Source organism: Sinohyriopsis cumingii, chromosome 17 (assembly GCF_028554795.1).
Source record: "Sinohyriopsis cumingii isolate HCF-2022 chromosome 17, ASM2855479v2, whole genome shotgun sequence".
Taxonomy (NCBI): Eukaryota; Metazoa; Mollusca; class Bivalvia; order Unionida; family Unionidae; genus Sinohyriopsis; species Sinohyriopsis cumingii.
The window spans coordinates 98672743-98691485 of NC_142977.1; the positions used below are offsets into that span (position 1 = coordinate 98672743).

At 39.4% G+C, this 18743-nt stretch overlaps 1 protein-coding gene across 2 annotated transcripts in view; it reads left to right on the forward strand.

The window, feature by feature from the left end:
- The window catches only part of LOC149779518 (fatty-acid amide hydrolase 1-like), a 126018-nt gene that overhangs the window by 54275 nt on the left and 53000 nt on the right, over nucleotides 1-18743 (forward strand). For both annotated transcript variants that reach the window (XM_089940230.1, XM_089940231.1), the window contains exons 8-10: nucleotides 11394-11600; nucleotides 14021-14061; nucleotides 18480-18604. In XM_089940230.1, coding sequence (XP_089796356.1) covers nucleotides 11394-11600; nucleotides 14021-14061; nucleotides 18480-18604 — 373 coding nt within the window. The remainder of the gene's footprint in view (nucleotides 1-11393; nucleotides 11601-14020; nucleotides 14062-18479; nucleotides 18605-18743) is intronic.

An 18743-nucleotide genomic window follows, 5' to 3' on the forward strand; every position in this document is an offset into this window, starting at 1 on the left:
CACGAGCTCGTGTTTGTGGATCTTTTTCTCGACTGATGCCATACAAGGCACGAATCAATTTGACGGGAAGATGCGACTGAAGGGACGTCATGTTCACACTGTGTGAGACAGACGAGAAAGGGTCTGAGGTTTTTATAGATTTTTTTATGGGGAGTGAAATGAAGTCGAGGACGGAGACGTGTACAGGACAGGCCCTCCGTCTTGGCACCAGTGGTGAAACAAGTGGGTACGAAATCGCAAATCCTCGGGGGTCGTAGGTTTCAAATCGACGAGTAAATAGGCGTGTGGCGTTTGAGTGGCATCGTCGTACGCCTGAGTCAGCCAAGGCGTTCCTAACTGTTTGGCTAAGACTTGCACTTGCGATTTATCTCGAGGGCTTTTAAACAAGACCACGTAATGCACATTGAGACTGATGGTGCGATGGGCTTTACTTTGTTGAAACAAATTTTGGGTGACGTAAACGACACTGGCATTACGGTGATGCCCTTTGCGCGTGAACCACAGTTTAATTTCTTCTTCGTCTTCTCCTAACATGTCGTCGAAAATGACCAAATGGGTTTGACGGGAGTCAGAGACGATGCCGTCGTCTTCTTTAGGAATGCCTTCCACAAACACGATGGAATCGCCTTGACTTTCTCGCAAGAGGCTGTACGCCGATTGCCACTCTTTGTAACACCACACGATCCGTTGAGGTGGTCGATCGATCAAATGATGTTTATGTTCGATCAAACGTTTGCCGAATTCGGTTTTGCCAGAACCGCTAGGTCCAGCATTGAGCATGTTAAAGGTATGGCGAAGATACAAAGCCTCCCAACTGGCACGATCTAAGTGTTCGTCGATGACTTTGACAGTAGAGGAAGAGGGAGCAGAGACAGTAGAGGTAGCCATAGTGTGAGGAATGTCACTTGTGACACGAAAAACAAACAAGACAAGAGTTTATATACTTTTTCAGAACACGTTTATTGAATGTTTTTTTCAAACATGAATACGAAAGACAAAAATACATAAAAGCCAAAGGCTTAAGTACAAGAATAAAAGGCACATGATAACCATGAACGTGGAATAAAAACAAGTGTCTGTACAACAACCACATGTTTTGGGTAAAGTTCTAACCAGTTCTATAGTAGGGGGTAAGGTCACACAAGTGTCCTCCCGAAAGGGTCTTTCAGGCCTGTCCACGTCAGTCCTGTCCTGGGTGACGGGTTCTTCTGGCACCGTCACTAACACAGGTTGAAAAGTAACTTTTTTCCTTGAATAACTCTCGTGCATACTGGGCCACCTCTTGTGTCCAAGCCTCAAAACCCTGGTCTCGGTGATGTCCAACATTTGAGTCCTAACCAATCTGGTTTCTTCTTCGTCAACGACATGGTAAGTTACTTCAATGAACAATGAACTATCGATCTTGCCTAGGGTTCCTTTTTATATACAGACCAATACCGACGTGACCGTACGGCAACGTAAAGTGATTGGGAAGTCTCACTCGCTTCTGGTACACGATTTGATAGACTTTTTCTAGGGGCCGACTGACGATGTGGTGAGTGGGTAAACGTACAATCTTGTTCGGTTGATAAGTGGTCACTTTAAAGTTTCCATCCTCTCCCGATTGCAAGGCTTCTTTCAATACCCCAAAGTTGACCACTCGACTGGTACGATGATTCAGAGTCAGTCCTTTCACTTTGCACGTCGTGTGCACTTCTCCTTGTTTGTCCCGGTATTCGTAGCCGTAATTTTTGGGACCACCACTGACGAAACTTAGAATCTTGTCGTCGGGATGCTCGTCTGTCCAGGCTCCTAAACGGTCTCCTTCGATGTCAGGGTGATGTTGAATCGGGTGATGGATGTAAATGCAACTGTCCGTGTCAAAGTACAGGACGCGTTCTCCTAACAGTTCTAAAGCTTCGTACAATTTTAAGCGAGCATGAGCTGTCACGTAAGCCGCAATGATGACATTTCCAAAAGGGTCGTCTTGTACAAAGTCCAGATCTTCTTCGTAATTGACCAAGATTAAATCCTCGCGAACGACGTCCACGTGTTTCATGTATTTGGTTTTGTCGTGAATCATCTGGAAGTAGCGGAAAGGTTCTGTCAAATATTCCGTCTTGGGTAAACACGGTCGTTGTGCCATTTTACCCCACAAGCAATTTAACATCACTTTGGCAAACGATCGCCTGCCTTCGTTTTTTTCGATGTGGTCTAAAGAGATGCCTTCTTGTTCGTAGTATTTCTCTTTGAATTGTATTTGGTCTTCGGGAGTGTGACACCAGGAAGGATAGCCGCTGGCTTCTTGCTTCAGTTTCAAAAAGGCATCCACGTAGTCAGCGAAAATGCCTTTCTGACTGGGATCACCCTTGTGGTATTGTTGTGTCTTGGGAAAGTGGCAAATTTCGTACACTTCTAACAGTTGGTATCCCATGTCCAGAGCTTTGAACAATTCTACGCTGACCCAGGTTCCCGTCAAGGCACGTTCTTCCTGGCTGTGCTGACAAGGTTGGTCTTGGTTGCACGTTTCGGCACAAGTACGGCACAAGGGAAACATCAGTTTGCCTTGACAATGATGAGGTAAGACGGGATGGTATAGGTTCGTGGGAGGCAAAACTTTGCACTTGATCAAGCCTTCGTATTGTCGAATGTTTTTCAGGTCGATGTGTTCCGTCAGCAATTGCGGGTGCCCTACAGGAAAGCGACAATATTTGCACACGTAGGGATACAGCGAACACACGTCCAAGTATTTCATTTCTTCTCCTTTCTCTTCGTCGGCTTGGTACAGCAAACAGGTGGCATTGGTCCTTCCTCCGTACAAACTATCCCTCGGGTTCAGCGGGTCCATGAACTGGTAACTTTCCACGAGGCGTTTAAACTCGGGATCAGTTTTCATACGGTGATCGTACTCGTGTTCCCACATTTCCACCACTTGGTATCCTTCCTGTTCTAACTTTAGGCGTCGCTGACAAGTGTCCTGGTACAGGTCTTCCATGGTCCGTTGTAAAAACTGATTTTTAGTGTCACGGTCAGGGTAGCAGACGGGACATCCGTGAAATAAGCAACCGTTAAACTCGTACACGATCTTGGGGTTTTCTAAGTCCCAGCCATCGACCGAATACGTTCCGATGGTCTTTTCGCCTCCTCCGTTGCGGGCATGCTGAATCCATTTATCTTCTTTGTCGTACAAGTAATGTAACCAACGTAGGGCTTTGACCGAGTATTGACGCTTGACATAGTGGGTCGTTTGAGGACTGATGACAGCCACGGTGTTTTCAGGCATGAATCGTTGGCGGTACACTAAGGAACACGCTTTGGCAATGGTGCAAGCTTCTTTCAAAGGATCGACCCCTCCGTGTTCCATGAACAGTTCTCGAAATTTTCCACAGCAACGTCGTAAAATGTCCACGTCGGAACGACAATACTTTAACATTTCTTCCTGAAAGTCGAAGGGGTCCGAGGCGTGAGCCTGGTACCAAGCGTAGAAAGCTTCTCGTTGTTCGGTACGCATGTTGTCGGGGTCGTAATAGTGAGCCTCAGGTAAATGGGGTAGAACGGCGTGTTGATTGGCTTCCGTATTGAAAAAGTGTGGAAAGTACCCTTTAGCCATTTCTGTCATTCCAAACGTTTTAGGCATTCGACTCAAAGGCATGGCCAAATAGCTCATCGAATCTTTAAACTGCACTTGTCCCACTTGCATGAAAATGATTTTGGCTCCGTTCAAAGTGACTTTAGGACGTTCGGTGCCTTGTTCCGTATAGTATCTCAAAAGAAACTGTCCATCGTATCCGGAGAAATTGTGAGCCATCACCGTGGCATGACGATGACAATCTCCGTAACGTTCGATGTCCTCTTGGCTCCACGTCTTGTCGATGGGATCTAAGACCCATTGGGCAAAATCGGCTAATGTGTTCGGTCCTCGAAAGATTTTTTCACGCCCTCCGGGAATTTTGCTGCAGTGAGGGCAATGACTGAAGATAGGTTCTTGAATGCACTTCTCGCACGCTCGATGAGCCATGCAGAAATTAGGAATGTGAATGCCGGTCTCTTGCATGCATTCGAAATCGAAAAAGATGAAATTGCCTTTCTTCTTGTGACCGTCCTCTTTCTCTGGTGGGGGTTGGTATTTTTGCACGTAGCATTGGTGTTCCAAGTCCACGATGTGGTGACAAATGTGACATTTTTTCTTTCCTCGACATACGTGTGCCTTGGCCTTATTGGTAAGTATGCCTTGTCCACAGGTAGGGCACAATCTCAGGAGTTGACAAGCACATTTCTTCTGTGAACCTTGTGTTTTCAAATGTTGTTGGTAACAGGTAGGGCTGACAAACGTGCGCAGACAAGTCGAACAAGGCACTGGTTCTTCGCTCAGACAGGGTGGAGAGGCCAAACATCCTGGGCATTTCCATCCACAATGCTTGTGTTGCTCTCGATTGTTATAACCATAATCACATTTCTCACAATAATAACCGTATCCCAGGAATGCAGTGATACTGGTAATGGTATCGAAATGGTCATCGTGATGATAGACATGAATGTATTTTCCGTCCTTAAAGTCTTTCCCTCGAAACAACAGAGGTCCACGCATTTCTTGAGAGTGCACTTTCAAGGTGTAGCGTGGAGCTAGGACATCTTGCAATTTTTGCATCTCAGGAATGCCACAGGGTGTGTCTTTGGACAGACCAGCTTGTTGCAACAGGAGTTCTGCTTCGTTTCGTTGTTTGGCTCGGTCCGATTGTCGAATAGTTTTCCAGGCTCTTTTCCATTCTGTCGTGTCGTTCTTGTTGGCATAGGTTCGTCCCACCACAATAGCCCTGGCTAAACACATCTGGTCTTGAGGGTTGTGAATTCGGACGAGACTTGTTTTGGTGTTGCGAAGGTCGTCCACCAATAACATCTTTTTGCGTCCAGTCCCTTGAGGAGGAGAGACGTGGGCCATTTTCAGTGTGGCTTTACCATCGGTGATGTCAAACTGGTCATTAGATTGTTGTACGTGTTGAATCTTGTCCATGATTTTGGAAGGGGTTAGTTCTGCGGGTCTGCTAAACTCGATCCAAACAGGGGATTTCAAACCGTCGTGATCTATGGATAGTGTCAAGCGATCGTCTTCTTTGGGTTGACATTGTCGCTTGAGTGCGGTGAGCAAAGAATCCCACATCTCGGTGATAAGCCCTTCTGCTTTCTCCAAGGGTACGTTGGCCTTGAAATCTTTAAACTTCACCGTGTAGGTGTAAGCCGTGGTTCTAAATTTTCTAGAGGAGCGCTTTTCTGTCTCTCGAATGGAATAGTACTTTTCAGGGTTGACTAAGGGTGGTGAACTTGGTTTAGAGGGTTCGGATTCTGGTTCACTCATGTCCTCTTCAAAATCACTGGCATGAATTTGTGCCAAGATTTCAGCCCTGGTTCGAGGCGATAGATCACGTTTCTGCCTCTTACTTTCTTCTTCTTCTTTCTTCTCAAATGAATAGGATCGTTTCATCTTGAGTGCAAAACGTCAAATGACTCAAGTTTAAACACCATAGACTAATTTATAGTCATGGCAGACCAACGTATATAAAAGGGTGTGTGTCTTGTCCTTTCACTATTCATTTCACTCTCAAGCCGAGCACAACGATGGAAGAGACTAACCAAATCGAACGTTTCGTCAGAGCTTTGCGATGGGTCATTAGAAAATTCTCTTCAGACCAGCCCACGGACTACTCTCCTTCCTTTCGAGATAAAAGTCAAGATACTTGCTATATCTGTCAGAAGAAAGGGCATTGGTCTTCAGAGTGTCCAGACCGTCAAAAAAGAACAAAAACAGGGGCTAAAAAGGACAAAAGTCAAGATACCTGTTATTATTGTAAAAAAAGGACATTGGTCTCCAGATTGCCCAAAAAAGAAACAAGAGGAGTCAGAAGAAAAAAAAGAATTCTTCAGAAGAAGAGAGGGATTCTTCGGAAGAAGAGAGGGATTTTTCAGAGGAAGAAAGCAGACAGGTGAAGAAAAAGAAACAGGAGAAGAAAAGAAGAAGGGAAGAAAGTGAGGAGGAAGAAGAGGAAAAGAGTGCGACTGTGAAGAAATTCAAAAAACAGAGAGACTAAATAAGGAGATAGAAGAAGTCAATGAACTTTTAATTACAGTGTTGCGTTGTGAATTGTGAATTGGATTGTAAAAAATGGATAAAAGAATACATTAATGATATAAGGTAAGTGTCTTTGAGTTATGATTTTAAAATAAGAAGCTACACTCACGCACTCATACACAGACACGTACTATAAGGGTAAAATGGGTGGGGTTTTTTTTTGAGTTATTGGCAAATTGAAATTGTATTTCTTTTCGAGAAATGTGGGTGGCCCTGAAAAGGGCCTTTTTTCTTTATGGTGTAGGAGTGAGTTTAACCAATCAACTTTAACTGCCTTAAGCCTTTGCCACGGCCAAGGCCTACTTCTGATGATTGGGTTGAAATCACTAAGGGTGGTACGATAGGCTTAGTCACAGGGTTGGCGTGTTTAGCTCGGGAAGGTCGTATTCTCTTCGGTCGTGATAAAGAAGTCTGATACATTTGTTTCAGACTTCTTAACTCCGCTAAAATGTCCAACAGTACCGTAGCCATTTGATTTTCACCCTCTTGTTTCTTTGCTGCTACTTCTTCTTGCTGTTGTTGCTGTTGTTTTTTTCTTACCTCTTCTTGTTGCTGTTGCTGTTGCTGTAGGAGAAAAGCTTGTTCCGCTTCCTTTTGTCGTTGAATAAATTTCTCCAATTCTTCTTTCTGTCTCTGTCTAAAATTCTCCACTTGCGGTAATGAAGAAGGTAACGAAGGTTCCTGAACAAATTCTTGCGAGGTAAGAAAATCCACAAAATCCCAATGTACCTCTTCTGAAAGTAAGTCCGGGTTCCCTTGGGCAGTCTCCCCTGCTGGTGCACCCCAATGAATCGTTTTCTGAGTTTCCGTCATGTTGAATCACTGTCGCATAGATTGACTGCACACAAGCGCTAGCGAATCTATATAGACCAACTGACGTCACAAACTGTTCTCTTCGGATTGGATGCGAGCTGACTGAATTTTGTAACGCGTGTTCGGATTGGTGAATGAACTCAATCCGTTTCAATCCTACCTCTGCCTATAAATAATCGCAGTCACTACATTGATTCACCTGTTCTCGTCGCTTCAAGATGTGGACCACAGTTGAGTCATCCACCCTTGTGTCTTCCATGATGTTTAGGACGGACATACCCATGTATGTCCGATCCAAGTGGGCCGTTGTCCACAGGACAAACACCAGTCTGTGGATACGTAGGATCTACGTTGAAAGACAAGGATGCCTGAAAAGAGTGCTGATTTACGGACCAACAGTGAGACGCAGCCTAAGAACAAGAAGAAGAAGACCAATGCGGTGCCCTTTATGTTAATGGATACATTAACATAAACCCAAAGGCCCTTTTCAGGGCCAGCCATATTTCTCGAAAAGAGATAGCCTTTCCATTGCCTACCCCTTTTTTTAAATTTAAATTTAAATTTAAATTTAAATTTAAAAAAAAAAAAAAATCCCATATTCAATTCCCCTTGTCCCTAGACAAACCCAAACTCTATTCCCCCATGTTAAATTCCCCCTTGTACGTAGAGTGACCCACGATTTTTCACCATGTTCAATTCCCCTTGAGGCTAGAGTGACCCAAGACTTTTTCCCATGTTAAATTCCCCTTGAGGCTAGATTGTCCCACGATTTTTCTCCATGTTAAATTTCCATTGAGGCTAGATTGTCCCAGGGGGTCCTGTAATGATAATTCCCATTGAGGCTAGGGTATCCCCCCTAACTACTCACATTTGTGATCTTATAAATGTTAGTGAAAAATAATATGGTTTATCATCCACATTTGATACGCACAGTTAACAAAAATGTATTGTGATCTTTTTTTTATTATCTAGTATTTCACACTGGGAACTAAGTGTTTAACATTATAGTCCATAGTGACCCTTGACACCTACAATTTTACTGTTTACTATCAGACCTTGCTAAAATCATTGAAATGAACCGAATATTGAAACAATTTTCAGCGTAGAATTCCATGTTCTGGGTGTCCTAGATAATGACTGCATTTTAATACATTACATAGTTCGATTACATTGACAGTATATGATAGGGTACCAACCAGATATAAGTAGGGCTTAGGAAATTACTAGCCCTCTCGTTCTCACCACGTAAAAAGTGTTTATGCTAAGGAAAATCTTAGTACCTCCGGAGTTTGCACTTTCTGAATATCTTTATGAATTTTATACACTTAAAAAGCTCTAAAGATCAACACTAATTAACATCTAAATTTGACAATTTTGAATTTTGTCTAATTATGCATTTTGCAATGGAAGCTGATTTTGCTTTCTACAGTGGCAGCCAATGCAAACTTGATACTAAAATGGGTTCAGAGCATGAAATAAATGTTTAGGTGAAGATAACAGGTTTAATATGCTTCAAATGTCCATGGCTTGTTAGTAAGAACACAGGTGTAGTGGACATGTATACTATACTGAGTAAAATGATCACAGAGTAAAGAATCTGTTGCAACTTGCCTGTACCTAGAATAAGTGAAAAAAAATTATTTACTGAAACCTACATCAGTAGGTTTATAAATAAAATATTCAACCATTCGTTTTATGCATAGGTGTATAATTTCTAAGGGCATTTTGTCGAAATTTAAAACAACTCCTAAATTCTTTCTTCAGACCAACATATATCTGCTAGACAGTAAAGTTAACATTTTTATTCTGTTATTTAAAATGGGTTACATGCAAATTTAGATGAATTTTAATAATTACACTGTCTTGTTTCCTGTGATGCATTCTGTTGTTTATAGTCTGACTATACATCCCCGTTTGTTTGTACCCCCTATCGATTTCAAGAACGAAAACGTTTAATGTGATAAAAAGTCATAGAACAAAGTCAATTTAATCATTGATTTATAATTTCTAACGTGACTGTGACCAGAATGGCAATAATGCCGGCATCCCTTGCACCCTTTCATGCTTAACGGACTTTCCATACTAACAAGGAGCCATATTGCTTACACTATAGGCAAGTTTATTTCCATCAGACAACATAATGACGTAGTTCATCCTGTTCGGCAACTTCCGGATAATTTCTTAAATTGCCGTTACGTTGAGAGTTAGGAATTATATCCCTCTGCACACATGAATATAGAAATTAATCCGCTTGTTAAATCCACGTGAAAAGCAAATTTGTTGTCATTATTTTTCTTTGCTTGATTCAACACTGTAAATATCGGAAGCAGACGACTTATTTATGTACATCTATAGTCGTGAGACACCCCTTTGCTGAAAATAGACTTGTCCAGGAATTGGAAATGGATCCGAGCATGTCCGTCTATTACATTGAAAACGTCCGTTAAGCATGAAACTCGCAGACGATCACGGTGTTAGGGCCACTCTACTCACAGTCAAGTTAGAAACTATAAATCAATGAATGAATTGACTAAGTTCCTTGCACTTTTTATCACATTAAAGGTTTCGATTATTTAAATCGGTGGGGGGGGGGACAAACAAACGGGTTTGTATTGTCAAGCTTTAGTTCATAATTAGGTTAAAGGGTCCAAAAATTGACTTTAAGTCACAATTGTTTTGTTTCTGTTCAGTATGTGTCATAGGCAGACCTTGATAAAATAAATTTCTTCCAGCAGAAAACCTGGAAAATACATGGATATTTTGTGCCTAAAAGTGTGTGATCCCTATGGAAGCCATAATTCTGATCCCATTTAAATCAAACTTCGAGGTCATGGGTTCAAACCCCAGCCAAGTCATACCAAAGTCTTATAAAATGGTACAGGCAGTTGCCTTGCTTGGCGCTCAGCATTAAGAGGTTAGTGTTAGGACTGGTGGGCCTGGTGTCAGGATAATGTGTCTGAGTGGGACATGATGCTATATGTCTGCAGCATGATGCCTCAGTGTTAGACATCACAATACACTGCCACAATGCAGACTTCATAGCGATATGACTGAAATTTTTTTAAAGCTACGTTAAAAATCCAAACACACACACACTTTTTCCCTTCCCTTCTACATCAACACAAGGAAGTAACCAATGATACTGACTATAACTGAGACACAGCTTTGGGTTATACAGTACTTCCTCTTCTACTGAAAGTTTGCAAAGCACTTGTAGAATACCAGATGTGTACATTTTAAAAGAACTGTTTATAAAAACTAACAAAATAGTGCAGCTTTGGGAAATAAATACTTTATTTGTAATTTATAGTGACAGAATTAAAAAAATAATGAAATATTGTTAAAGAAAATGAACATTTGTAGGCAAGCAAGAACTACGTACAGTGGTGTAATTAAAAATCAAATTTTCTTCGGATAATTATAGATATTTGTTTGCAAGCAACTATGGTTTTTTTCCTAATATTGATTTTGCTAGAATAAAAATAAACTTCACATGATAAACATGTGAAAATGTATAAAATAAATGCCGAAAAAATATTTCTTAAAACTAATTTGGCATATTTCAAATTTTGTAATGTTTGGAAAGAAGTTTAAATGTTACATGAAATAGAGTTTTACTGTTGCTAATATAAATCATCCGATTAGCATTATTACTGATTTTTTTTATTACATATACTGTTACTCACAAACGTATTTGTAGCTGGTTTTTCAGAAACCTACCATAATAATCTTTTCTCCTGAAACACTTTCTTTCATTACTAGAAATAAAGAACTAAATAGCTTTAACAACAACAACAACCCCCACAAAACATTTGAATTATAAATTAAATTTGTGTGAAAGCCATATGAATCAGTAGATCACAATTAAAGTTCTGTTTGTAAACTTTACACGATTTTTTGATGATTTCATATAAATTATGCCTTATCTTTTGAAAGAATTTGATTGGATTAAAGTTGAACAGATGAGATTGATATAAAGTTAGAAAGGTGGTTTATTTAGGCCATGATCTTACAATGCTACATAAGCCTGCATTTTGAAATTATACAGTGTTATGGTATGTACGTATATGTAAGTGATATGAGGTGCACCTGAGCCTCTTGTTTATTGTGTCTGATAAGTTTCTCCATATGTCTGCTCACCTTTCATCTGTTCTTACCTTCATTTTGATTTGGCATCCAAAATTGATCTTTGTAAATGGAAAAGAAAATCTGAATAATTAATTTAAATCATTTTTATTTCTTTGATTCCAAGCATTCAGCATGTTGTACAATACAATAAATGCTGACCTTAAACTTTTGCTCTGCAGCTTTATTGTTTATAGTTTGCAAGCATGTTGTCTAATATTAACACTGTTAAAAGGGAATTTTGTTTTAGGATTTAAAACTCTTAACAATGCAGTTCTTGACTTTGGATTTTGGTTTATAGAAAGATTTGTCAGCCTCATAAAAAATAAGTATATTTTGTTTATTTTTTCAGTTATGAGTGTTCAAACCCAATTTATGGCCAGACTGTGAATCCCCATGACCGAACCAGGGGGCCTGGAGGGTCATCAGGTGGAGAGGGATGTATTATAGGGGCCAAAGGATCCCCGTTAGGCTTTGGCTCTGACATAGGGGGCAGCATTCGCATACCATGCCACATGTGTGGAGTGTGTGGGCTGAAACCCACATATGGAAGGCTTAGGTATGCTGTGGTGAAGTTGAGATGTCATGTTCACTGCTATATTTAATGCCAGTGTTTTTTTTTATGTGTAAATGAACGTTTTCTATAATTTGGATTTCCTGGTCTTCTGATGTTATCATGGTACAAGTAACCACTACATTTAAGTACAAATCATTCAAAAGGAGGAGTTTATGTCCCTTCACACTGTCAGTGTTAATTGTAGTCCTTTCTGTTAACAGAATTTACATTGTACCTTCCATTTTAGCCCAATCACATCGAAATAACGTTTCCCACTATCAAAGGTTATTGTTATTTGTAATATATTGTGATTTATACAGTAAACTCTTTGATGGCAGAAAAGTATCTCTACTTAGCCACTTAAATTTTCAGTAAACAATTATATTTTCATCACTTACTGTAGACTCTGTTTCAATCATTTTTAGCTCATCTGGCTGTTAGATCAAGTGAGTGTTTGGTATGACCCTGTCTATGCTGTTCAACTGTTGTTGTCTGTGTTGTTCAACTGTCTGTAAACACTAGCTGGCAAAGACTCTTGAGGCTTCATTTTTGATCAGATTTGGATCAATCTTGGTCTGTAAGATGATATTATCAAAACTCTATGATTTAAAACAAGTAATATAAAAGAATGAAAAGCAACAAGCATTGTAAAATTAAACAAATAATTTATTTTCCTGGAACACAAAGTGAAAATGTTAAATAAGGGAGCTTACAGTATTACAAATTAAATCCCAAATATCCTAGAATTACAGACACAAGTCCTAGTGATTAAAGTTCTGAATAGGCTTTATTGCAAATCCTAATTAAATGAAATGCTGAAAGTCTTGACGTGCCTGTGGTGGCATGTGTAGTGGTGATGTACCAACAGATTTTTTTGTTGGAACACAATAGTATAATCCGAGAATATATCCTTATTTGAAATTTGACTCCACATTCAAGTCTCTATTACGGTTTTTCCATGAGACTTACGGAAATTACCCTTAGAATATGGACATACGGAATAAAAGCACAAATTACAGAAATGAAATTTTCTGTGGTAAAATATGGATAGTGGCTTATCTGTGTTTGATTCGGATCTGGGTTTCATACTAGATTAAGTGGAATTGGTCAGGGAACCTGACTGACTTTACTGGAATACCTCATATGCTTTAAACTCCACATATGTTGTGTTGCGAAACGTCTGCACGATAAAGCTATTGTTTTGTTGTTTTTTTTTAAAATGGCGTATAACAAGTGAGTGTTCAGGATGAAAGAGACAATAAACCTCTTAAAAAGTTTTAATAGTACAGAAGAATAAAGTGGAATATTCAGGTTCTTGTGGAAAAAAGCAGGAAGAGCAAAAAATTACATCTAATGAACATCATATGTCAATTTGAGTATGTCACATGCTGGGAAAGATGATTGCCATCACTTCCGCTTTTTTTTTCTTTAAGGATTGCATCAGGTTGAGAGACATCAAGAAGCTGTTCAGCTTTGTAGTGTTTGGAACTGCAGTTTGTGAAACTGTACTGACGATCATTAAGGTTAAAGTTTACAAACTTTTGAGTTGAACACGATGTTTATCGTTACTACCTCAGTCTTGAATCACAATTCTGGACTTTTAAATATACATCTTCCAGCTTGACTACAGCAGTACATACTATTTTGTTACACCTTACTTGTACTTATAGCTTTTCATAAATAAAATAAAAAGAATAAACACTTCCAAACTGAATCACTAAGAGCAAAAAAAAACATGGCCATTGAAAAAATTCTGAGAAAATCAGTAGTTGAACCAGGTAAATCAGGTAGAGGGACTTTAACCTGCAAACTACAAGTCCAGTGCCTTAGTATAGTGCAACCTCACCTCCCTGGCATAGCGATCACAATGGTTTCCAGGTTATGACTCGTGAGGCAGGGCTATATTTGGGGTAAAGACATACCCAGGAATCCTTGCTGACTGCACAGATTAACACCCTTGTAATGGGAGGTAAATTTATATACTTTAAAGTTGGGGCAATGAAAACTGTGTGAGTTTTGAATTGGGTCCTTGTCTCCAAGGAACCAGCAGAATATAATGCTGGTTGCATTGTCCATTTTATGTAGAGAAGATGATCCTATATGTGATCAAGGAAAGAAGATAAATGATGCCACTACTAATAGCCAGTATAGCAACTGTGTATTCAGGCTTTACTTTCCCATTTACAGTAACTCAATACATGTGCCAATTAATTCACATTCACATATGTCACTACCCAGGTGAACGATATCAGGCCGACTTGTATAGTACCTCATGTTTTGTTAGGTAACCTTCAGGAAAACTGCTCTTTTACAAACAATCAATAATAACAACGTAACTTGACATTGTTTCAATATACTGTTTTCACGTTATCATGAAAGTTATGCAGCCTCTTCGTGCTTGATTAATGTTCATACAATTTCAGTGTCAAAGGAACCCATGAGCTTGGGCAAGGGCAGACCCTCAGTAAGTATTTAGTTCAGATTGCAAATTTTGTGTCATGAAAGTTGATATTTTGGTACTAAATAACAGGGTACTTTAGCAGCAGTTTTATTGTTTCTTTTCAGATTCATTACTGGATCATATTGTTTGGACTACATTCACTACCTTGCAAATCCAGACCTCCCAAGCTAAAAAGAGACATTCACCATGTCTTTTGGCTGATCTTGCTTTAGCAGCATAAGAGCTTATAAGTCATTGGTTTGCCCTGGTAGAAAGTTTTCTACTTCAGGATGAGTTTCAGCTCTCATAGTGGTCCTACAGGGCATGTATTCTCAGGAAGAATCAACAACCCGGAAGTGCAGGCTGATTTTCTAGCTCAGCAATTGTTAATCAAACACATCAGTCATCACTTCATCGTGGATTTTATGGACAGCACGTCAAAGTGTATTTTAGGTGTCAAGGGGGCACTATGGCCATTCTCTCTTCTTGGAAGTTTGGAACCTCCTTCATTGGTCTTCGGAGATCAGTCATAGTCTACCACATTCAAGTCGAAATAAATATTTTGAATGACAGACTATCCAGACTGGGACAAGCATTACTCACTCATTACTCCAGTCAAGAGCCAAGACACTTCATCTGTGGGAAAAGCTAGTGGTGGACTTGTTTGCAACAAAGCTGAACAAGCTCCCAAGTTATATCTCTCTTGTTCTATTCAAAAGTGCATGGGCGGTGGCCACATTCGATCTAGGGTAGAACTGACTGTGTGCCTACACCTTCCCGTCTTTCAGAATAATCCTCAGTTTCTTCACGGAATAAGGACTTCTAAGTCATGGCTTATCCTTATAACTCCCCTGTGGTCCTAACTGTAGTTGTCCACCAATCTTTTCAATCACTTTTTCTGAGGGGAGTTCCATTTGCAGCACAAAGGATCCTTCTTGCACAACAGTCCACAAATTATCCACCTTCACCTCATATGAAATGTTGCCAGGATCAGTTTTTAAGAAAGGTTGTCAAATGATAAGATGGAGTGAAGTAATAATAGCAGGTAAGTATTAAATAATTAGTTATTTTTCACCCCTCCCACTCCCTACGTTTTGAACCTGTTTCTTCCCAGCAACCTCACTGAAAACAGTGCATGTCCGTACTGACCTTTCCTGATATTCCAGTGGGATGGAGTGTGGGTGGGATGGGGTGGGGGTGAGTAAACCTTAAACACTTTGCCATGAAATCAGAGAGACCTTGACCAAAGGACCTGTTGTTCTTGCTTGAATGAAATACTTTTCTCTCAAAAAGACATGTCAAGTTCCTTCCCAATACAACCTTGCTGAAATCTTACTGCAGATTTATTTCAATTGAAGCTACCTTAACATGCATCTTTTGATCAATGAGTTTAGTACAGGTACCCTTATATTGGTCTCCAATTATATTCAGGAGGAAAATATATAGGCTTACAGCACAGGGTGAGAATCTCATGGTAGTAAAATATAAAATTCCATGTTTTGCTCTGTCTTCATCTCAAATATCTTGTATACAAGGGCAGTGCTTTCTCATTCTGTCTCAGTTGGTTTGAACATTGCTAGCTTTAAGTTATTCTTTCCCTAGAATGTTCCATGAGGATCATCTCAGTGGTATCTAGTTGGAATTTTGACAGACATGTCATATCTTAGCCTGGGAAACTCTTTACTTCAATGCCTCCATGAACTCTTTTGCTCTGTGCTTCTGGTACGTAAGAACCCCGCAGACCACCTGCCTATCTCTTTGGCAGAGAACGTTTTGCCTATCAGAAAGAATGATGACGGTTTTGGACTGTATGATGTTCCATCGCATCAAGTGGAATGACCTCTGTTGACTCACAGTGGATATCTTGCTGCAGGAAATCAATATTAGCATAGATGCCAACACCTCTTGCCATGGTAGTTGCCTCCTGTCTTCATTTCAGGTAAGTAGTTTTGGGCCTCTTAAGAAATGCTCAAAGCATATCAACCCCCTGGAAATGAATGATATAGTGACTGCATTTTGAACACTGCAGATATTACATGGAAAGGGTGCTCTCATTTTTTTATGTCACCTCAGATGTCAATTGCATTAGTAGTCATGGAAGAAGCAAGTCTCCAGACCTCTTCCTTCATACATTCAAGTCTGCTTCTTACCAGACAGGCTCAAGTTCATTGAGGACTCATCATACTGACATTATTAGCAGACCCAATCTGTATGAACTTTTCACTCCTTGGTCTTCATTTGAACCTATCCACTGGGGTCAAACCATTTTGGACCTCTTGTGAGAAGGCAGGATGTCAAGCTCCTGAATCTCATCATGCCAGCCACAGATGCCAAAGACTTGACAGCCAATGCACTTTCCCCAAATTGAAATTTTCTTAACAAACATTCTTTTCCATGATCCCTCAGATTCCCAATATCTTTCAGAAATTAAGTGAGTCCGAGCAGATTACTAATTCTAAATAATTTCTCAAGTGGTAACAATAATGGATCAACTATCTCCTTAACCTAATGGTGGAAGTTCCCAAGACAGTGAAGCATTCCCCTTGTCTGCTGTTACAGTTGTTCATGCAGGTTCCGTCAGAAGCGAGAGTTGCAAGCAGCACATGTTTATTGGATGATCATATCTTCTCAACTCCATCCAAATTCAGAATGTTTTGAACCTGCATGCCTGGCTCATATCAAACAGCCCATGAGAACAGTTTTCCAGAAAAATGGTGGACATAATTACTTGGTCAAGATGGCCCACAACTCAGAAAACCTATTAGGGGAAATTAAAAGGGGAAATTAAAAATGTTTTCTCACAGTGTAAGCAGAAGATATCTCTGACCCTTAAAAATTAACTTATTCCATGGGGCTCGTGAAGGACAAGTTAGCCACCATAATATCATTCCTCTATCTCAGATACATCATCCAGGCCAAGGGATGAAGGTTGGATATGATATTCGTAAACTCTCACCTCGGAGATCTGTTATCTCATTGATCTCAATTCGACCTGGTAGGACGTATATCAGCAGGTCAACAAATTAACCACCCAGTTAAATTGTTCATCATTCTAATAATGATTTGGGTTACTCTGTTTCTTCTAAATTTGCAGGAGTGAAAAGAGTTTCTTAAAATTGCTTACATGCACTCAACCATGTGCTGACACTTACTCATATTGCAGTAAAGACTGTAAGCTGCTTTGTATATGTTAGGAGACTGGAGACATTAAAATCTCTGGAATAAGGGAGTATAATGTCATTTACTTTTGACCAATTCACCAAACTTATTATGACCGAGTACCATATTTTCAAGATGAAACCAATTATTTGAGTAAAATCTGCTTTGGAGAATACATCACTTATCATAATATATGCACACCTACCTAAACCTTCGGTGTATTTACATTCCTGTAAGCTTAAGATCATAGAAATTGGTGATTGATTGGACTTTGTGTCATTCCCTCTATCAGAGAAGACCACATTAGTTTGACTTCCATCTAGGTAAACATATATAGCTTGGGTGGGCTGGATTTCTTTCGTAAGATATATACTCCTAATGTATTATGATTGGGTTAGTATTATCAAAAAATGTTTGTTAAAAAAATATTTTTTATTCTGTTTGGGATCAATCTGTCTTAAGTAAAAATATAGTGAATTATACAAAAATCTAATTCTTATAATAATGGCTAACAGCCACCAGTGTGAAATTAAGACTTTGAAGCAAGAAAGCACAATATCGGAAGGTCAAAAGTTTGATTATGGGAATATAGCCTGATGTACATTATGCATGTCTAAAAACGTTAGCCCAATATATATCTGAAAAGTCCAGTTTTGTTCATTTGGCATCAATTGTCACTGTAGATGAACATGAGATGAACCATAGTGGAAAAAAAATGTTCATTTGAATGACTTGAAATAAAGTATTCCCGATCATATTGTATTAGCATGCACTAGAATGTAATATGAATGGTGATATTTTATGTTTTATTTCTATATAGGTATTAGTAACACACACACACACACACACACACACACACACACACACATATATATATATATATATATATATATATATATATATATATATATATATATATATATATATATATATAGCAAAACCTGACTTGAAATAGACTACTGCTGTGGGAGACCACCTGTATTTTGAGACCATATTCTTATTTGCATGGAGTAATTGGCAGAGGGGGTAATCTCTCAAGACTGGTTTTAGTTCATTCATAATCATATAACTATCAATATGCCTCCAGTCTATTATTTTTTCAAGTGGCACTAAAATTTTCCTGCCACGTTAAATAGAAACAAATGCAATGTTTGAAACTAATCATTATTTTTTTTACTGAATTATCATTAGGTTTGTTGAGTATAGATTGCTTTGCATCATGTTTACAACTTTGTAGATTTCAGATGATAATTGGTGATGTTAGATTTGTATTCTCTTAACAGTTAATGCCACTACTGGTCCCATGGCTCGAGATGTGACAAGCCTTGTAATCGCCATGAAAGCACTCCTGTGTGACGATATGTTTGACCTGGATCCTACCGTGCCACCCATCCCCTTTAGAACAGAGGTCAGTGGCAATTCATTGTTAATCACAAAATTTGAATGAGCTTACAGTTTGGGGCAAATTATGCAAGAGATTTAACTTGAGCTTAAATTTATCTATGTCAAAAATTATGTGATGAAAATATTATATACTAGAACATTCC